We start from the raw sequence: 16,502 nt of genomic DNA, 5'->3' as shown, positions 1-16,502 counted from the left end.
TTGCACACTATAGGAATGATTATCCTGTTCTGTCCCCTGTCATTAACTTTAGCATCTAACATCTGCATCTCAGATTTCAGTGTTCCCAGCTCTTTCATATAGGAGCTCTCCAGTTTTTTCCCGACGGAAGTCAGTGACAATGTAATCTAACATCATAGGCATCCTGTCGTCACAGTATACTTTTTTTTCCCAGGATGCAGTAAAAATGCATACCTAACTGTATTCCAAACATGCTGTGAACCAACATAGTCCCATGAATGCTATAATATGTAGAGAAGACCTTATTTATTATTTTCTATGTTTTCCTAAGGGAAAGTTTCATGAAGCAGTTTATTGACCGTCAACAACAAGACACCAGCTGTCTTCTGAGAAGACTTCCTTCAGCTTCTTCTTCTTCTTGTGATCACTCTAAACGCTCTGGTATTGAGGAAAATAAGTACATTGATCAAAAGGTAAAAATGCCTTTTAATAATACATGTATTTATAACTGATAATCTAAAATTTATTTGAAATTACAGGATTTGTACGGTAAAGCTGTTACTGCTTATAGCACATTATTTTTGGTGACTTTATCCAAGATATTTTCAAGGATTCTTCTGTAAGTTGAAATATACCCTCTATTGTCTCATCTTTCATATTCATCATATCATCTTAACCCATTCACGCACCTAGACGTAACTGTATATCCAAGGTGTGTGAAGAGTGTATGCAGTGGGCTCACAAGCTGGCTGTGTAATACAGCTGACACCCATCTGCAGTTGCCAGGATTGGAGATAACTCTGATCCTGGTTATTTAACCCTTCAGATGCCATGGTCAATAGCAGCATCTGAGTGGTTGGTCAGAGGGAGGTGGCCCCCACAACAAAATCAAGGGGAGCTGATTGGCAGCTTAGGACTTGTAAAGGCTCCCAGGCCTGCCATCGTAAACAGCCTGCAGCAGGGCTTAAAGGGGTTATCCTAGACTATTTAATGCCCCCATATGCCCGGGCCCCTCACACTGAATATACTTACCTGGCTCCCCACTCCCTGCGCCGCACCTGGTCCCCACACCGCAGCTGCTACTTCTCCCCATGCGCGGATGAAAACATCCGGTGTCGGGGGGGGGGGGGGTAGCAGCCAATGGCAGGTGGGGACGGGAACGAGTCTCCCTAGCATTGCGTAAAATGTAATTAAACTATACAAATTTGGTATCACAGTAATCACTGCAGAATAAGGTCTTTATAGCATTTTTAGTGTACAATAATAATAATAACAAATCCTAAAAAACAATGGCGGAGTTGAATTTTAAAGAAATTTCACCCCACAGTACAAGATATGGTAAATTAAATGGTTCCATTAAAAACTACATTACAGAAATGCAAGTATTTACTAAAACAAACTTGTTAGGAGAGTTATTTTAACCCCTTCAATACAGGCTAATTTTCATTTTTTCATTTTCATACTTTCCTCACTACCTTTTGTTACGGTCCTGTTTACAGCGCGCACTTCCAAGTTTGCTCCAGTTCCCTCCGGCAAAGATCGGGGAACCCAGATGCAGTGTGCAGCAGCCTTAGTGCCCCTGAATGAACAGAGGCTGCCACAAATTAGTTCCTATGGGAACTATGGGTTTCATAGGAACAAAATTAATCATTTATCAAACTACTGTAAAGTAGAACTGGCTTAGTTGCCCATACCAACCAATCAGATTTCTCCTTTCATTTTCCAAAGGAGCTGTCCAAAATTAAAGGTGGAATCTGACTGGTTGCTATGGGCAACTAAGCCAGTTCTACTTTTCACCAGTTTCTGATACACTCCAACACTAATGCATTGGAGTGTATGACAGAAGCAATCTAATGCTTGTTATAGTTCCCTAAGGGGGATAAAAAATAAATGGTTTTTTTTCTTATTAAAAAAATATAAAAATTCAAATGTAAATAAAAATATGCAAACAATAAAAAAAATACACACTATAGGCATCTATGCGTGCTAAAATGTCAGTACTATTAAAATATATATTTTTTCCACACATTAAACGGCCGATTCGCAGTTTTTTTGGTCATTTCATGTCCCTCAAATTCTTTTTATAAAAAGTGATCAAAAAGTCGTCCTGCAAAAAAAGAGCCCTCACAAAGCTCCATACACATAACTACAAAAATGTTATAGGGCAGTGATGGCAAACCTTTTACAGACTGAGTGCCCAAACTGTAACCCAAAGCCCACATATTTATCGCAAAGTGCCAACAGTATAGTATATCTTCCATGTACTTTATAATTTAGCTATAATAGCCTGCCTACATTCAATGCGCTGCCTGTGCTGTTCATAGTGCGCCCTGCGCTGATGGCAGGATAAGTCTAAGGCATATTGGTACACCATAGACTTTTTCCAGGGTGTGGGTGCCCACAGAGAGGGCTCTGAGTGCCGCCTCTGGCACCCGTGCCATAGGTTCGCCATCAGTGTTATAGGGGTTATAATTTTTTTCAGTATTAAAATGCAAGAAAAACTATATATATATGGTATTGCCATAATCGTACTGACCTGGAGAATGAAAGTAACTGGTCAGTTTTACCAGATAGGGAACCCCGTAAAAACAAAACCCATAAAACTGGGTTGAATTGTGTTTTTTTCCAATTTCACACCATTTGAATTTTTTTTCCAGCTCCCCACTACATTGGTGGAATTAGAAAGTGTAACTTGTCCTGCAAAAAACAAGCCATAATACAGCTACATGAACAGAAAAATAAAAAAAGTTATCTCCCCGGAAAGGCAGGGAGTGAAAAACAAAAATTAAAAACCCTCCGGGGCTGAAATGGTTAAAACACTGATTTCTTTTTCACCATGTTTGAATAATGAAGAGAAAAACTATACATATACTGTAACTGGTCAGTTTTACCATACAGGGAGTGCAGAATTATTAGGCAAGTTGTATTTTTGAGGATTCATTTTATTATTGAACAACAACCATGTTCTCATTGAACCCAAAAAACTCATTAATATCAAAGCTGAATATTTTTGGAAGTAGTTTTTAGTTTGTTTTTAGTTTTAGCTATTTTAGGGGGATATCTGTGTGTGCAGGTGACTATTACTGTGCATAATTATTAGGCAACTTAACAAAAAACAAATATATACCCATTTCAATTATTTATTTTTACCAGTGAAACCAATATAACATCTCAACATTCACAAATATACATTTCTGACATTCAAAAACAAAACAAAAACAAATCAGTGACCAATATAGCCACCTTTCTTTGCAAGGACACTCAAAAGCCTGCCATCCATGGATTCTGTCAGTGTTTTGATCTGTTCACCATCAACATTGCGTGCAGCAGCAACCACAGCCTCCCAGACACTGTTCAGAGAGGTGTACTGTTTTCCCTCCTTGTAAATCTCACATTTGATGATGGACCACAGGTTCTCAATGGGGTTCAGATCAGGTGAACAAGGAGGCCATGTCATTAGATTTTCTTCTTTTATACCCTTTCTTGCCAGCCACGCTGTGGAGTACTTGGACGCGTGTGATGGAGCATTGTCCTGCATGAAAATCATGTTTTTCTTGAAGGATGCAGACTTCTTCCTGTACCACTGCTTGAAGAAGGTGTCTTCCAGAAACTGACAGTAGGACTGGGAGTTGAGCTTGACTCCATCCTCAACCCGAAAAGGCCCCACAAGCTCATCTTTGATGATACCAGCCCAAACCAGTACTCCACCTCCACCTTGCTGGTGTCTGAGTCGGACTGGAGCTCTCTGCCCTTTACCAATCCAGCCACGGGCCCATCCATCTGGCCCATCAAGACTCACTCTCATTTCATCAGTCCATAAAACCTTAGAAAAATCAGTCTTGAGATATTTCTTGGCCCAGTCTTGACGTTTCAGCTTGTGTGTCTTGTTCAGTGGTGGTCGTCTTTCAGCCTTTCTTACCTTGGCCATGTCTCTGAGTATTGCACACCTTGTGCTTTTGGGCATTCCAGTGATGTTGCAGCTCTGAAATATGGCCAAACTGGTGGCAAGTGGCATCTTGGCAGCTGCACGCTTGACTTTTCTCAGTTCATGGGCAGTTATTTTGCGCCTTGGTTTTTCCACACGCTTCTTGCGACCCTGTTGACTATTTTGAATGAAACGCTTGATTGTTCGATGATCACGCTTCAGAAGCTTTGCAATTTTAAGAGTGCTGCATCCCTCTGCAAGATATCTCACTATTTTTGACTTTTCTGAGCCTGTCAAGTCCTTCTTTTGACCCATTTTGCCAAAGGAAAGGAAGTTGCCTAATAATTATGCACACCTAATATAGGGTGTTGATGTCATTAGACCACACCCCTTCTCATTACAGAGATGCACATCACCTAATATGCTTAATTGGTAGTAGGCTTTCGAGCCAATACAGCTTGGAGTAAGACAACATGCATAAAGAGGATGATGTGGTCAAAATACTCATTTGCCTAATAATTCTGCACTCCCTGTATAGGGAGCCCTGTAAAAACAAAACCCATAAAACTGCTGTTGAATTGCGTTTTTTTTCCAATTTCACCCTATTTGGAATTTTTTCCTGCTCCCCACTACATTGTATGCAATATTAAATAGTGGAATTAGAAAGTGTAACTTGTCCCACAAAAAACAAGCCCTAATACAGCTACGTGAACGGAAAAGTTAAAAGGTTATGGCCCCGGAAAGGCAGGAAGTGAAATACAAAAATGAAAAACCCTCCGGGGCTGAAAGGGTTAAAACACTGATTTCTTTTTCACCATGTTTGAATAATGCACAGTGATATTTTTAATCCCATAGACTGTCTGAAATGCATACGTAAGCATCATTCTTACTGCATGTGCTGTTTATTTGTTATTGTATTTTACTTTTACTTTATTGTTCTCTTGACGATCTTCTTATAGTCAACTTTTCAGGTGCTAGCAAACATGCACATTTATGAAATATTTTTCAAAGGTAGTGGAGGTCAGGAATGGAAATCTGAATGCTTGCTTGACCTTCATTTTCACATGGACTTCTTTATTTATAAAGCTTGTGGTCGGATCGGCTATCAGAAAGGTCAACCTAACCTATATAACCGTATCTACAACAAGCAGTGGAGTTATGCCATAACTGCTGTGGTAGGGAAGCCTAAAGGGGGCCACCCTAATGTGAAGTGACTGTAAGATGGTGTGGGTGGGTGGGTGAAATCAGCTGAATCGGCGTCAGCCTGGGCCCACAGGTGCCTATAAATAGCCTAGTAATCAGCCAGCCTGGGCCCACAGGTACGTAGAAATAGCCTTGTAATCAGCCTCCCCTCCCACAAATGCAGCAATATATTTGCTTAATACATATCACCCAAGAACCTTGCAGCCTTCATAAATGTCTAGTGTGACAACAGAGAAGAACTGTCTTCTGCCAATGAACACAAAAAGTGAGCTAGAGATTAAAAATGCAACAAAAAATGTCTCATTGAAACCAATAAAATATTTGCTGCTGACTTGAAATATTGTAGCCACTGTGTAGAATAACATATCCAGATTTTGAGCCATCTCTTTTCAATACTGTGGGGCAGCTTTCCTATTGGAAAAGGGCCAGAATTCTGGATTGGACTGGCTCCCATTAATGAAGTGTTGTAGACCCATTTTTTGACTCACTCACAATGAGAGGAAGGCGTATGGTTTAGTGCTGGAAGGGCGTGGCTCAGGGCCGGTGCAAGGATTTTTGTCAACACAAGCGAATCTACATTTCTGCCCCTCATGATTCATGTCCATTTCTTGCCCCCCCCCCATGTGCTCATATCATAGTGCCATCCTCTCCCCCTAATGTGCCAGTATCAAGTGCCTCTCTCCTCCCCCCTCCATGTGCCAGTACCATGGCGCCAATAGCCCCCCCTCCCCAGTAAAGTAACAGTCCGGTATTTAAAAAAAAAAAAAAACACTTTTATACTTACCTCCATATCAGCAATGCGATGCAGGCCTCTTCCGGCCTGTGTTCCCAACAGCCTCTAGCGTTGAAAATTTGGTGCTCGTGTTCCTGTTTAGCCTGTCTTTCAGAAAAGTTTAGGCTGGGATTCGAACTCATGACCTTCTGTATCAGAGGCAAGAAACTTACCCACACAGCTATGAGAGCTGTATAGCCAGTTACTTAAAAAAAAAATATATAAGACTTCTACTGTAGATAACTTTGATACCTAGTGTATACCCATACACATGACTGCTGCCCCAGTATACTGTGTATGGATGAAGCAGAGCTGGGTGTGTTGGGGCAGCTGTCATGTGTATGGATGTACACTAGGTATCAAAGTTACCTACAGTCGTGGCCAAAAGTTTTGAGAATGACACAAATATTAGTTTTCACAAAGTTTGCTGCTAAACTGCTTTTAGATCTTTGTTTCAGTTGTTTCTGTGAGGTAGTGAAATATTATTGCACGCACTTCATACGTTTCAAAGGCTTTTATCGACAATTACATGACATTTATGCAAAGAGTCAGTATTTGCAGTGTTGGCCCTTCTTTTTCAGGACCTCTGCAATTCGACTGGGCATGCTCTCAATCAACTTCTGGTCCAATTCCTGACTGATAGCAACCCATTCTTTCATAATCACTTCTTGGAGTTTGTCAGAATTAGTGGGTTTTTGTTTGTCCACCCGCCTCTTGAGGAGTTCTCAATGGGATTAAGATCTGGGGAGTTTCCAGGCCATGTACCCAAAATGTCAACGTTTTGTTCCCCGAGCCACTTGGTTATCACTTTTGCCTTATGGCACTGTGCTCCATCGTGCTGGAAAATGCATTGTTCTTCACCAAACTGTTGTTGGATTGTTGGAAGAAGTTGCTGTTGGAGGGTGTTTTGGTACCATTCTTTATTCATGGCTGTGTTTTTGGGCAAAATTGTGAGTGAGCCCACTCCCTTGGATGAGAAGCAACCCCACACATGAATGGTCTCAGGATGCTTTACTGTTGAAATGACACAGGACTGATGGTAGCGCTCACCTTTTCTTCTCCGGACAAGCCTTTTTCCAGATGCCCCAAACAATCGGAAAGAGGGTTCATCGGAGAATATGACTTTGCCCCAGTCCTCAGCAGTCCATTCACCATACTTTCTGCAGAAGATCAATCTGTTCCTGATGTTTTTTTTGGAGAGAAGTGGCTTCTTTGCTGGCCTTCTTGACACCAGGCCATCTTCCAAAAGTCTTTGCCTCACTGTGCGTGCAGATGCGCTCACACCTGCCTGCTGCCATTCCTGAGCAAGCTCTGCACTGGTGGCACTCCGATCCCGCAGCTGAATCCTCTTTAGGAGACGATCCTGGCGCTTGCTAGACTTTCTTGGACGCCCTGAAGCCTTCTTAACAAGAATTGAACCTCTTTCCTTGAAGTTCTTGATGATCCTATAAATTGTTGATTGAGGTGCAATCTTAGTAGCCACAATATCCTTGCCTGTGAAGCCATTTTTATGCAATGCAATGATTGCTGCACGCGTTTCTTTGCAGGTCACCATGGTTAACAATGGAAGAACAATGATTTCAAGCATCACCCTCCTTTTAAGACGTCAAGTCTGCCATTTTAACCCAATCAGCCTGACATAATGATCTCCAGCCTTGTGCTCATCAACATTCTCACCTGAGTTAACAAGACGATTACTGAAATGATCTCAGCAGGTCCTTTAATGACAGCAATAAAATGCAGTGGAAAGTTTTTTTTTGGGATTAACCCCTTAAGGACGCAGGGCGTACCGGTACGCCCTATTTCCCGAGTCCTTAAGTACTCAGGGCGTACCGGTACGTCCTAACTTGAAATCGGTATTCCGGCGCCCCAGGGGTTAATCAGAACGGGATTTCGGCTAAAATTATTCAGCCGGCATCCTGTGACAACGCCAGGGGGGGTCATGTGACCCCCCCCCCCCCGTATCGGCGATCGCCGCAAACCGCAGGTCAATTCAGACCTGCGGTTTGCTGCGCTTTTTGCAGTTTCTGATCCCCGCGGTCCCTGACTGTGGGGATCAGAAACCTTAGTGTCCCTCAAACTGATTTTACACCCCCCCCCCTGCACCCCTGAATAATTTTTTGCCGGCGGGTGGTGCAGGGGGGGAGTTGTGGGCGGTGCGGGAGGCGGGCGGTGCTGTGCCCGCCCGCCTCCCCTTGAAAATTCGTTGGTGTTCAGTGGGTATACCAGGGTGCCAGCACATTGCTGGCACCCTGGTATAAACGGCTGACATCTGCGATGCAATGTCAGCTGTTTAACCCTTTCCATACAGCGGTCCGTACGGACCGCTGTATGGAAAAAGTTAACAGTAAGAGGGAGCTCCCTCCCTCTCCCATCGGGGGGCTGCAGTGCCTTTGCAGCCCCCCGATGGGGAGGGAGAGAACCCCCAGACAGCCCCCCGACAGATCCCCTCCTTACCCTTCCCCGTCTGCGCAGTTCTGACCAGTACTGAGCAGACGGGGAAGGTTCCCATGGCAACAGGACGCCTCTCAGGCATCCTGCTGTCCATGGTGCTGAACAGATCTGTGCTAAAAGGCATAGATTTGTTCAGACAAAGTGTAAAATACAGTACAGATACAATATATATTGTATAAGCAGAGAAAAGCAGGCACACCACCTACTGGAATGTAGTGGAACACTTGGAAAATGTATTCAATGATAAAATATCATACTTAAAAAGGCCAATACGTATAAAACATTCAATACAATAAAACAATATTTAAAATAATAAATAAAATCAGTAAATATATATCCCAATTAGAGACCACACTCTGAATGATGTTAGACTATTGTATAGTCTCCTGAGATAATGTCTCCTGAAATAGAGTGTAGCAAATATGCAGTCAACCAGTCAATTGTTGCCAAATAGAATCGTCTCCATGAGACTCTTACCACTCAGTAGTGTAGACGATATCAGTGAATGGTCTACTTGCATGAAACGGTAAAAGAATGTAGTCACCAGAGCGCTGGACTCTGGACCCTGGATGCTGGGTAGATGAGAAGCGTGCAGCTTGGAGGACGTGTTCAGAGTAAGTAATCACGTACCGGTGAAAGATGTGGTCACCAAAGCGCTGGACGCTAGACGCTGAGTGCTCAGCTCAAAAGACGTACGTTTGGTCAGGTGGTCCGGTGAAAGGTGCGGTCACCAAAACGTTGGACGCTGGACGCTGAGTGCTCAGCTCAGAAGACGTACGTTAGATCAGGTGATCCTCTGTGGCTGAATCAGATGATCAGGTCAGCTGGTGCAAACGCCCAATCACGTGCTGCACAGGTCCTTGTACCGTAGTGGTAATTTGGCATAGCATGGGTCCAGGTCCTATACTGCAACAAATGGTTATGTTGGCAGATAGCTGTTGCAAAGAGTAATTTTCTTTGTCCACGAAATCCTTTGTACTTGGGGTCCGGACCAGTACTAGATGTGGAAATTTGCGTAGTCCGCTAGACGCGTTTCGAGACTACCTGTCTCTTCCTCAGTAGCTACCAGACTGCGCTTTTCCAAACATTTTATAGGGTACACAATTCAAATAATTAAAATCATTGATAGAACCTGTGGTCAGGTTGAGAAATCAGGTAAAACATGAAATGGATTATAAAATGGAGACAAACATAAAAGCAGACAAATGTCAAAATATCAAATGTTTTTCTATAACACACAAATTATATTTATATCTTCTATGTATTTTTCTCTCTAGATATCCAAAATCGCAAGAAGATATCTATAATATGGCTAGTATTAGCATAATTCCTTCATAGTATTAGGTCTCAATACACACATGTATTCCTGTGCGTTTTTTCCTACGTTTTACAAGAGAAAGTACATAAAAAAGCCCAATCACAGCTCACATAACTTATTCTGCAAACAGTGTTCATCATATATTTTTACACACGTCTTTTTTCATATATTTATTCAGCTAAAAAATTTTTGCTAAAAAGTTGTTTCTCGTTGAGTGTAGATATAGTGGTGCCTGGGAGCAAAGGGAGATCGGGGTGCTGGATTAAAAACAGCTGACCTCGATGTCTCATCGGTCCCAGGCAACCTATAGAAAACCGAATACTTCTAATTCTGCGTTGAGACCTTTCAATGTACATGTGATAAGCAATACATTGGAAGAACAAAAAGGACACTAAAAAAGAGAGTGTCGGAACACATTGCGAATATACGCAAGGGATATGAGAAGCATACGGTCTCTAGGCATTTTAAAACTCACCACAATCAAGATCCCAGTACACTACGATATGTGGCCCTAGAAAGAATACAACCCAATTGGAGGGGAGGGAACCACATTATGCATATGTCCCGGGTAGAGTCAAGAAGGATTTTTGAATTTGGCTGGTTGGTTCCGAAAGGTCTCAACGCAGAATTAGAAGTATTCAGTTTTCTATAGGTTGCCTGGGACCGATGAGACATCGAGGTCAGCTGTTTTTAATCCAGCACCCCGATCTCCCCTTGCTCCCAGGCACCACTATATCTACACTCAACGAGAAACAACTTTTTAGCAAAAAATTTTTAGCTGAATAAATATATGAAAAAAGACGTGTGTAAAAATATATGATGAACACTGTTTGCAGAATAAGTTATGTGAGCTGTGATTGGGCTTTTTTATGTACTTTCTCTTGTAAAACGTATGAAAAAACGCACAGGAATACATGTGTGTATTGAGACCTAATACTATGAAGGAATTATGCTAATACTAGCCATATTATAGATATCTTCTTGCGATTTTGGATATCTAGAGAGAAAAATACATAGAAGATATAAATATAATTTGTGTGTTATAGAAAAACATTTGATATTTTGACATTTGTCTGCTTTTATGTTTGTCTCCATTTTATAATCCATTTCATGTTTTACCTGATTTCTCAACCTGACCACAGGTTCTATCAATGATTTTAATTATTTGAATTGTGTACCCTATAAAATGTTTGGAAAAGCGCAGTCTGGTAGCTACTGAGGAAGAGACAGGTAGTCTCGAAACGCGTCTAGCGGACTACGCAAATTTCCACATCTAGTACTGGTCCGGACCCCAAGTACAAAGGATTTCGTGGACAAAGAAAATTACTCTTTGCAACAGCTATCTGCCAACATAACCATTTGTTGCAGTATAGGACCTGGACCCATGCTATGCCAAATTACAACTACGGTACAAGGACCTGTGCAGCACGTGATTGGGCGTTTGCACCAGCTGACCTGATCATCTGATTCAGCCACAGAGGATCACCTGATCTAACGTACGTCTTCTGAGCTGAGCACTCAGCGTCCAGCGTCCAACGTTTTGGTGACCGCACCTTTCACCGGACCACCTGACCAAACGTACGTCTTTTGAGCTGAGCACTCAGCGTCTAGCGTCCAGCGCTTTGGTGACCACATCTTTCACCGGTACGTGATTACTTACTCTGAACACGTCCTCCAAGCTGCACGCTTCTCATCTACCCAGCATCCAGGGTCCAGAGTCCAGCGCTCTGGTGACTACATTCTTTCACCGTTTCATGCAAGTAGACCATTCACTGATATCGTCGACACTACTGAGTGGTAAGAGTCTCATGGAGACGATTCTATTTGGCAACAATTGACTGGTTGACTGCATATTTGCTACACTCTATTTCAGGAGACATTATCTCAGGAGACTATACAATAGTCTAACATCATTCAGAGTGTGGTCTCTAATTGGGATATATATTTACTGATTTTATTTATTATTTTAAATATTGTTTTATTGTATTGAATGTTTTATACGTATTGGCCTTTTTAAGTATGATATTTTATCATTGAATAAATTTTCCAAGTGTTCCACTACATTCCAGTAGGTGGTGTGCCTGCTTTTCTCTGCTTATACATTTTTATTCTTGATTGGGTGAGTGACCCAATTGGCAGTGAACCCACCGCTATCCGTTCATCAGGGTGTTGAGCCTCCCTATTTTGTCACTTTTGCAATATATATTGTACTGTACTGTATTATACAGACATCAGACCCACTGGATCTTCAAGAACCAAGTGGGTCTGGGTAAAAAACAAAAGTGAAAAAAAGTGAAAAAAAAGGAAAAATCAAAAAACACATTTATCACTGATTAAAAATGGAAAAAATAAAATTCCCTACACATGTTTGGTATCGCCGCGTCTGTAACAACCTGATCTATAAAACGGTCATGTTACTTTCCCCGCACGGTGAACGCCATAAAAATAAAAAAATAAAAACTATTAGGAAATTTAAATTTTACCACCTTACTTCCCAAAAAAGGTAATAAAAGTGATCAAAAAAGTTGCATGTACGCCAAAATAGTACCAATCAAACCGTCATATCATCCCGCAAAAATCATACCCTACCCAAGATAATCGCCCAAAAACTGAAAAAACTCTCAGACTATGGAAACACTAAAACATGATTTTTTTTGTTTCAAAAATGAAATCATTGTGTAAAACTTAAATAAATAAAAAAAGTATACATATTAGGTATCGCCGCGTCCGTATCGACCGGCTCTATAAAAATATCACATGACCTAACCCCTCAGGTGACCACCGTAAAAAAATAAAAATAAAAACGGTGTAAAAAAAGCCATTTTTTGTCATCTTATGTCACAAAAAGTGTAATAGCAAGCGATCAAAAAGTCATGTGCACCCCAAAATAGTGCCAATCAAACCGTCATCTCATCCTGCAAAAAATGAGACCCTACTTAAGATAATCTCCCAAAAACTGAAAAAACTATGGCTCTTAGAGTATGGAGACACTAAAACATTTTTTTTGTTTTAAAAATGAAGTCATTGTATAAAACTTACATAAATAAAAAAATTGTATACATATTAGGTATTGCCCTGTCCGTGACAACCCTCTCTATAAAATTACCACATGATCTAACCTGTCAGATGAATGTTGTAAATAACAAAAAAAAAAACGTGCCAAAAAATCTATTTCTTGTTACCTTGCCGCACAAAAAAGTGTAATATAGAGTAACCATAAATCATATGTACCCTAAACTAGTACCAACAAAACTGCCACCCTATCCCGTAGTTTCTAAAATGGGGTCACTTTTTTGGAGTTTCTACTCTGGGGGTGCATCAGGGGGGCTTCAAATGGGACATGGTGTCAAAAAAAACAGTCCAGCAAAATCTGCCTTCCAAAAACCGTATGGCATTCCTTTCCTTCTGCGCCCTGCCGTGTGCCCGTACAGCAGTTTACGAACACATATGGGGTGTTTCTGTAAACTACAGAATCAGGGCCATAAATAATGAGTTTTGTTTGGCTGTTAACCCTTGCTTTGTAATTGGAAAAAAAATATTAAAATGGAAAATCTGCCAAAAAAGTGGAATTTTGAAATTGTATCTCTATTTTCCATTAAATCTCGTGCAACACCTAAAGGGTTAACAAAGTTTGTAAAATCAGTTTTGAATACCTTGAGGGGTGTAGTTTCTTAGATGGGGTCACTATTATGGAGTTTCTACTCTAGGGGTGCATCAGGGGGGCTTCAAATGGGACATGGTGTAAAAAAAAACAGTCCAGCAAAATCTGGCTTCCAAAAACCATACGGCGCACCTTTCCCTCTACGCCCTACTATGTGCCCGTACAGTAGTTTACGGCCACATATGGGGTGTTTCTGTAAACGGCAGAGTCAGGGCAATACAGATACAGTCTTGTTTGGCTGTTAACCCTTGCTTTGTTGGTGGAAAAAATGGGTTAAAATGGAAAATTAGGCAAAAAAATGAAATTCTCAAATTTCATCCCCATTTGCCAATAACTCTTGTGCAACACCTAAAGGGTTAACGAAGTTTGTAAAATCAGGTTTGAATACCTTGAGGGGTGTAGTTTCTTAGATGGGGTCACTATTATGGAGTTTCTACTCTAGGGGTGCATCAGGGGGGCTTCAAATGGGACATGGTGTAAAAAAACCAGTCCAGCAAAATCTGGCTTCCAAAAACCATACGGCGCACCTTTCCCTCTACGCCCTACTGTGTGCCCGTACAGTAGTTTACGGCCACATATGGGATGTTTCTGTAAACGGCATAGTCAGGGCAATAAAGATACAGTCTTGTTTGGCTGTTAACCCTTGCTTTGTTGGTGGAAAAAATGGGTTAAAATGGAAAATTAGGCAAAAAAATGAAATTCTCAAATTTCATCCCCATTTGCCAATAACTCTTGTGCAACACCTAAAGGGTTAACGAAGTTTTTAAAATCAGTTTTGAATACCTTGAGGGGTGTAGTTTATAGAATGGGGTCATTTTTGGGCGGTTTCTATTATGTAAGCCTCGCAAAGTGACTTCAGACCTGTAGTGGTCCCTAAAAATTGGTTTTTTGTAAATTTCAGAAATATTTCAAGATTTGCTTCTAAACTTCTAAGCCTCGTAACATCCCCAAAAAATAAAATATCATTCCCAAAATGCTACAAACATGAAGTAGACATATGGGGAATGTAAAGTCATCACAATTTTTGGGGGTATTACTATGTATTACAGAAGTAGAGAAACTGAAACTTTGAAATTTGCTAATTTTTCAAAATTTTTGGTAAATATGGTATTTTTTTATGTAAAAAAATTAACTTTTTTGACCCAATTTTAGCAGTGTCATGAAGTACAATATGTGACGAAAAAACAATCTCAGAACGGCCTGGGTAAGTCAAAGCGTTTTAAAGTTATCAGCACTTAAAGTGACACTGGTCAGATTTGCAAAAAATGGCCAAGTCCTTAAGGTGAAATAGGGCTGAGTCCTTAAGGGGTTAAGTTAATTTTCATGGAAAAGAAGGACTATGCAATTCATCTGATCACTCTTCATAACATTCTGGAGTATATACAAATTGCTATTATAAAAACTTAAGCAGCAACTTTTCCAATTTCCAATATTTATGTAAATCTCAAAACTTTTGGCCACGACAGTACAGTAGAAGTCTTTTTATATATATATATATATATATATATATATATATATATATAGCAGCAGAAAAAACCACTGGCAGCACCACCCTGGATAGTATGGAAAAATAGACGGGTGCAATGTCCAAGTACGGTAAAAAGGTGCTTACCCACTTTAGAAGACAAAAAATCGGACTGCACTCCAAGCATTTCTTCAAAGAAGTTAGTTTTTATTCACCCATAAGGTGGCAAAGCGACGTTTCGGCTCAAGCATGAGCCTTTCTCATGAGAAAGGCTCATGCTTGAGCCGAAACGTCGCTTTGCCACCTTATGGGTGAATAAAAACTAACTTCTTTGAAGAAATGCTTGGAGTGCAGTCTGATTTTTTGTTATATATATATATATATATATATATATATATATATATATATATATATATATATATATATATATATATATATATATATATATATATATATATATATATATTTATTTTTTTAAGTAACTGGCTATACAGCTCTCATAGCTGTGTGGGTAAGAGCCTTGCCTCTGATGTGAAAGGTCGTGAGTTCGAATCCCAGGAGAAACGTTTCTGAAAGACATGTTAAATGAGATTTAAATACACCAGGGTCTCGTGGCTGTGTGCCGCTCGCTCTGTGACTGAGACAGTGAGGAGCGGGCTGCGTGGTACACAGGCTCAGCGGGGCAAGTGTAAGTTAGCAAGTTAATTGTTTTCCGCCCCGGCTCTGCGCCCTCAAGCAGCCGCTTGGGCTGCCTTATGATAGAGCCGGCCCTGGCGTGGCTTTAGATAGGCCAAAATGAAGGCACATAATTCTGGCACATGGTAAGCCAACTAATAGGTGGTATAAATTTAGATTAGATAGCCTGAAGGTGCTCCAGATTTATTATCCATTATCAGTTGCTGTGATAAATCTGGCACATTTTTAAACTGTCTAGTATAAGGCTTCTTTCACACTGCCGGCATTTTTTACCAGAATGGCCTCATTGACTACAAAAGCCTGCCGGAACTCCTGCCAGCAGTGTGAAACTAGCCTTAGTAAATTTGTCTCCCGTATGTTTAATGTATCCCAAAATCAGCCAAGTCCAATGATCTGAAAGTGTATATAAATGTCTATCCATATTTATAATTCTGTAAATTTTAGACATATATATTTATCTCAAAGTGAACGCATTTACCAAAACTTAACAAAAATAACAGCTAAGCAATGTACCATATCTTTTCTAAGCAGTTTCTCAGCATCTTAAATCCTTCTATAATCACTATGGACAGTCTGTATAAGGCATTATGAAATTTGATCCTTTAGGGATGTTTTTTCTCCTTGAAAAAATCATTTACTGGCCTTCTCAGCGAATCTAATGTATTCACTTTAGCCTTTTTTGTAATAATTTCCTTGACCTTGAAAAATAGAATAAAGTGCTGTGAATATAAGCAGAACTGGCATAAGTGGCATTATATAGCTTAACAGAGATGGATACTAGAAATAGAAACATGATAGCCATGCATAATCTCAGGAGATTACGCTACTTGCCATCTTTTCAAAATCTTTCATTCATAGTTCTTGTAATGTGTAAATAGAAATTTATTATGTAGCATGTCAGAGGAAGATTACTCATCACATGCAGCAGTTTCTTTGAGAAGAAAGAAATATGTGGGAAGAAAGTTCAAGAATTGTTGGTAAAGAAAATTCTGGTTTGTGACTAAAGGTTAAGTACACCTTTGGGGGCTT

General features: G+C 40.5%; 1 protein-coding gene across 1 annotated transcript in view; it reads left to right on the top strand.

The window, feature by feature from the left end:
* NALCN (sodium leak channel, non-selective) overlaps positions 1 to 16,502 on the top strand; it is a 1,068,865-nt gene that overhangs the window by 854,702 nt on the left and 197,661 nt on the right. Inside the window, exon 17 of the mRNA XM_040425261.1 lies at positions 311 to 452. Within this exon, the coding sequence (XP_040281195.1) occupies positions 311 to 452 (142 nt within the window). The remainder of the gene's footprint in view (positions 1 to 310; positions 453 to 16,502) is intronic.

The sequence above is a fragment of the Bufo bufo genome, chromosome 3, assembly GCF_905171765.1.
Source record: "Bufo bufo chromosome 3, aBufBuf1.1, whole genome shotgun sequence".
NCBI lineage: Eukaryota > Metazoa > Chordata > Amphibia > Anura > Bufonidae > Bufo > Bufo bufo.
This window is presented reverse-complemented; position numbering and strand designations above follow the sequence as displayed.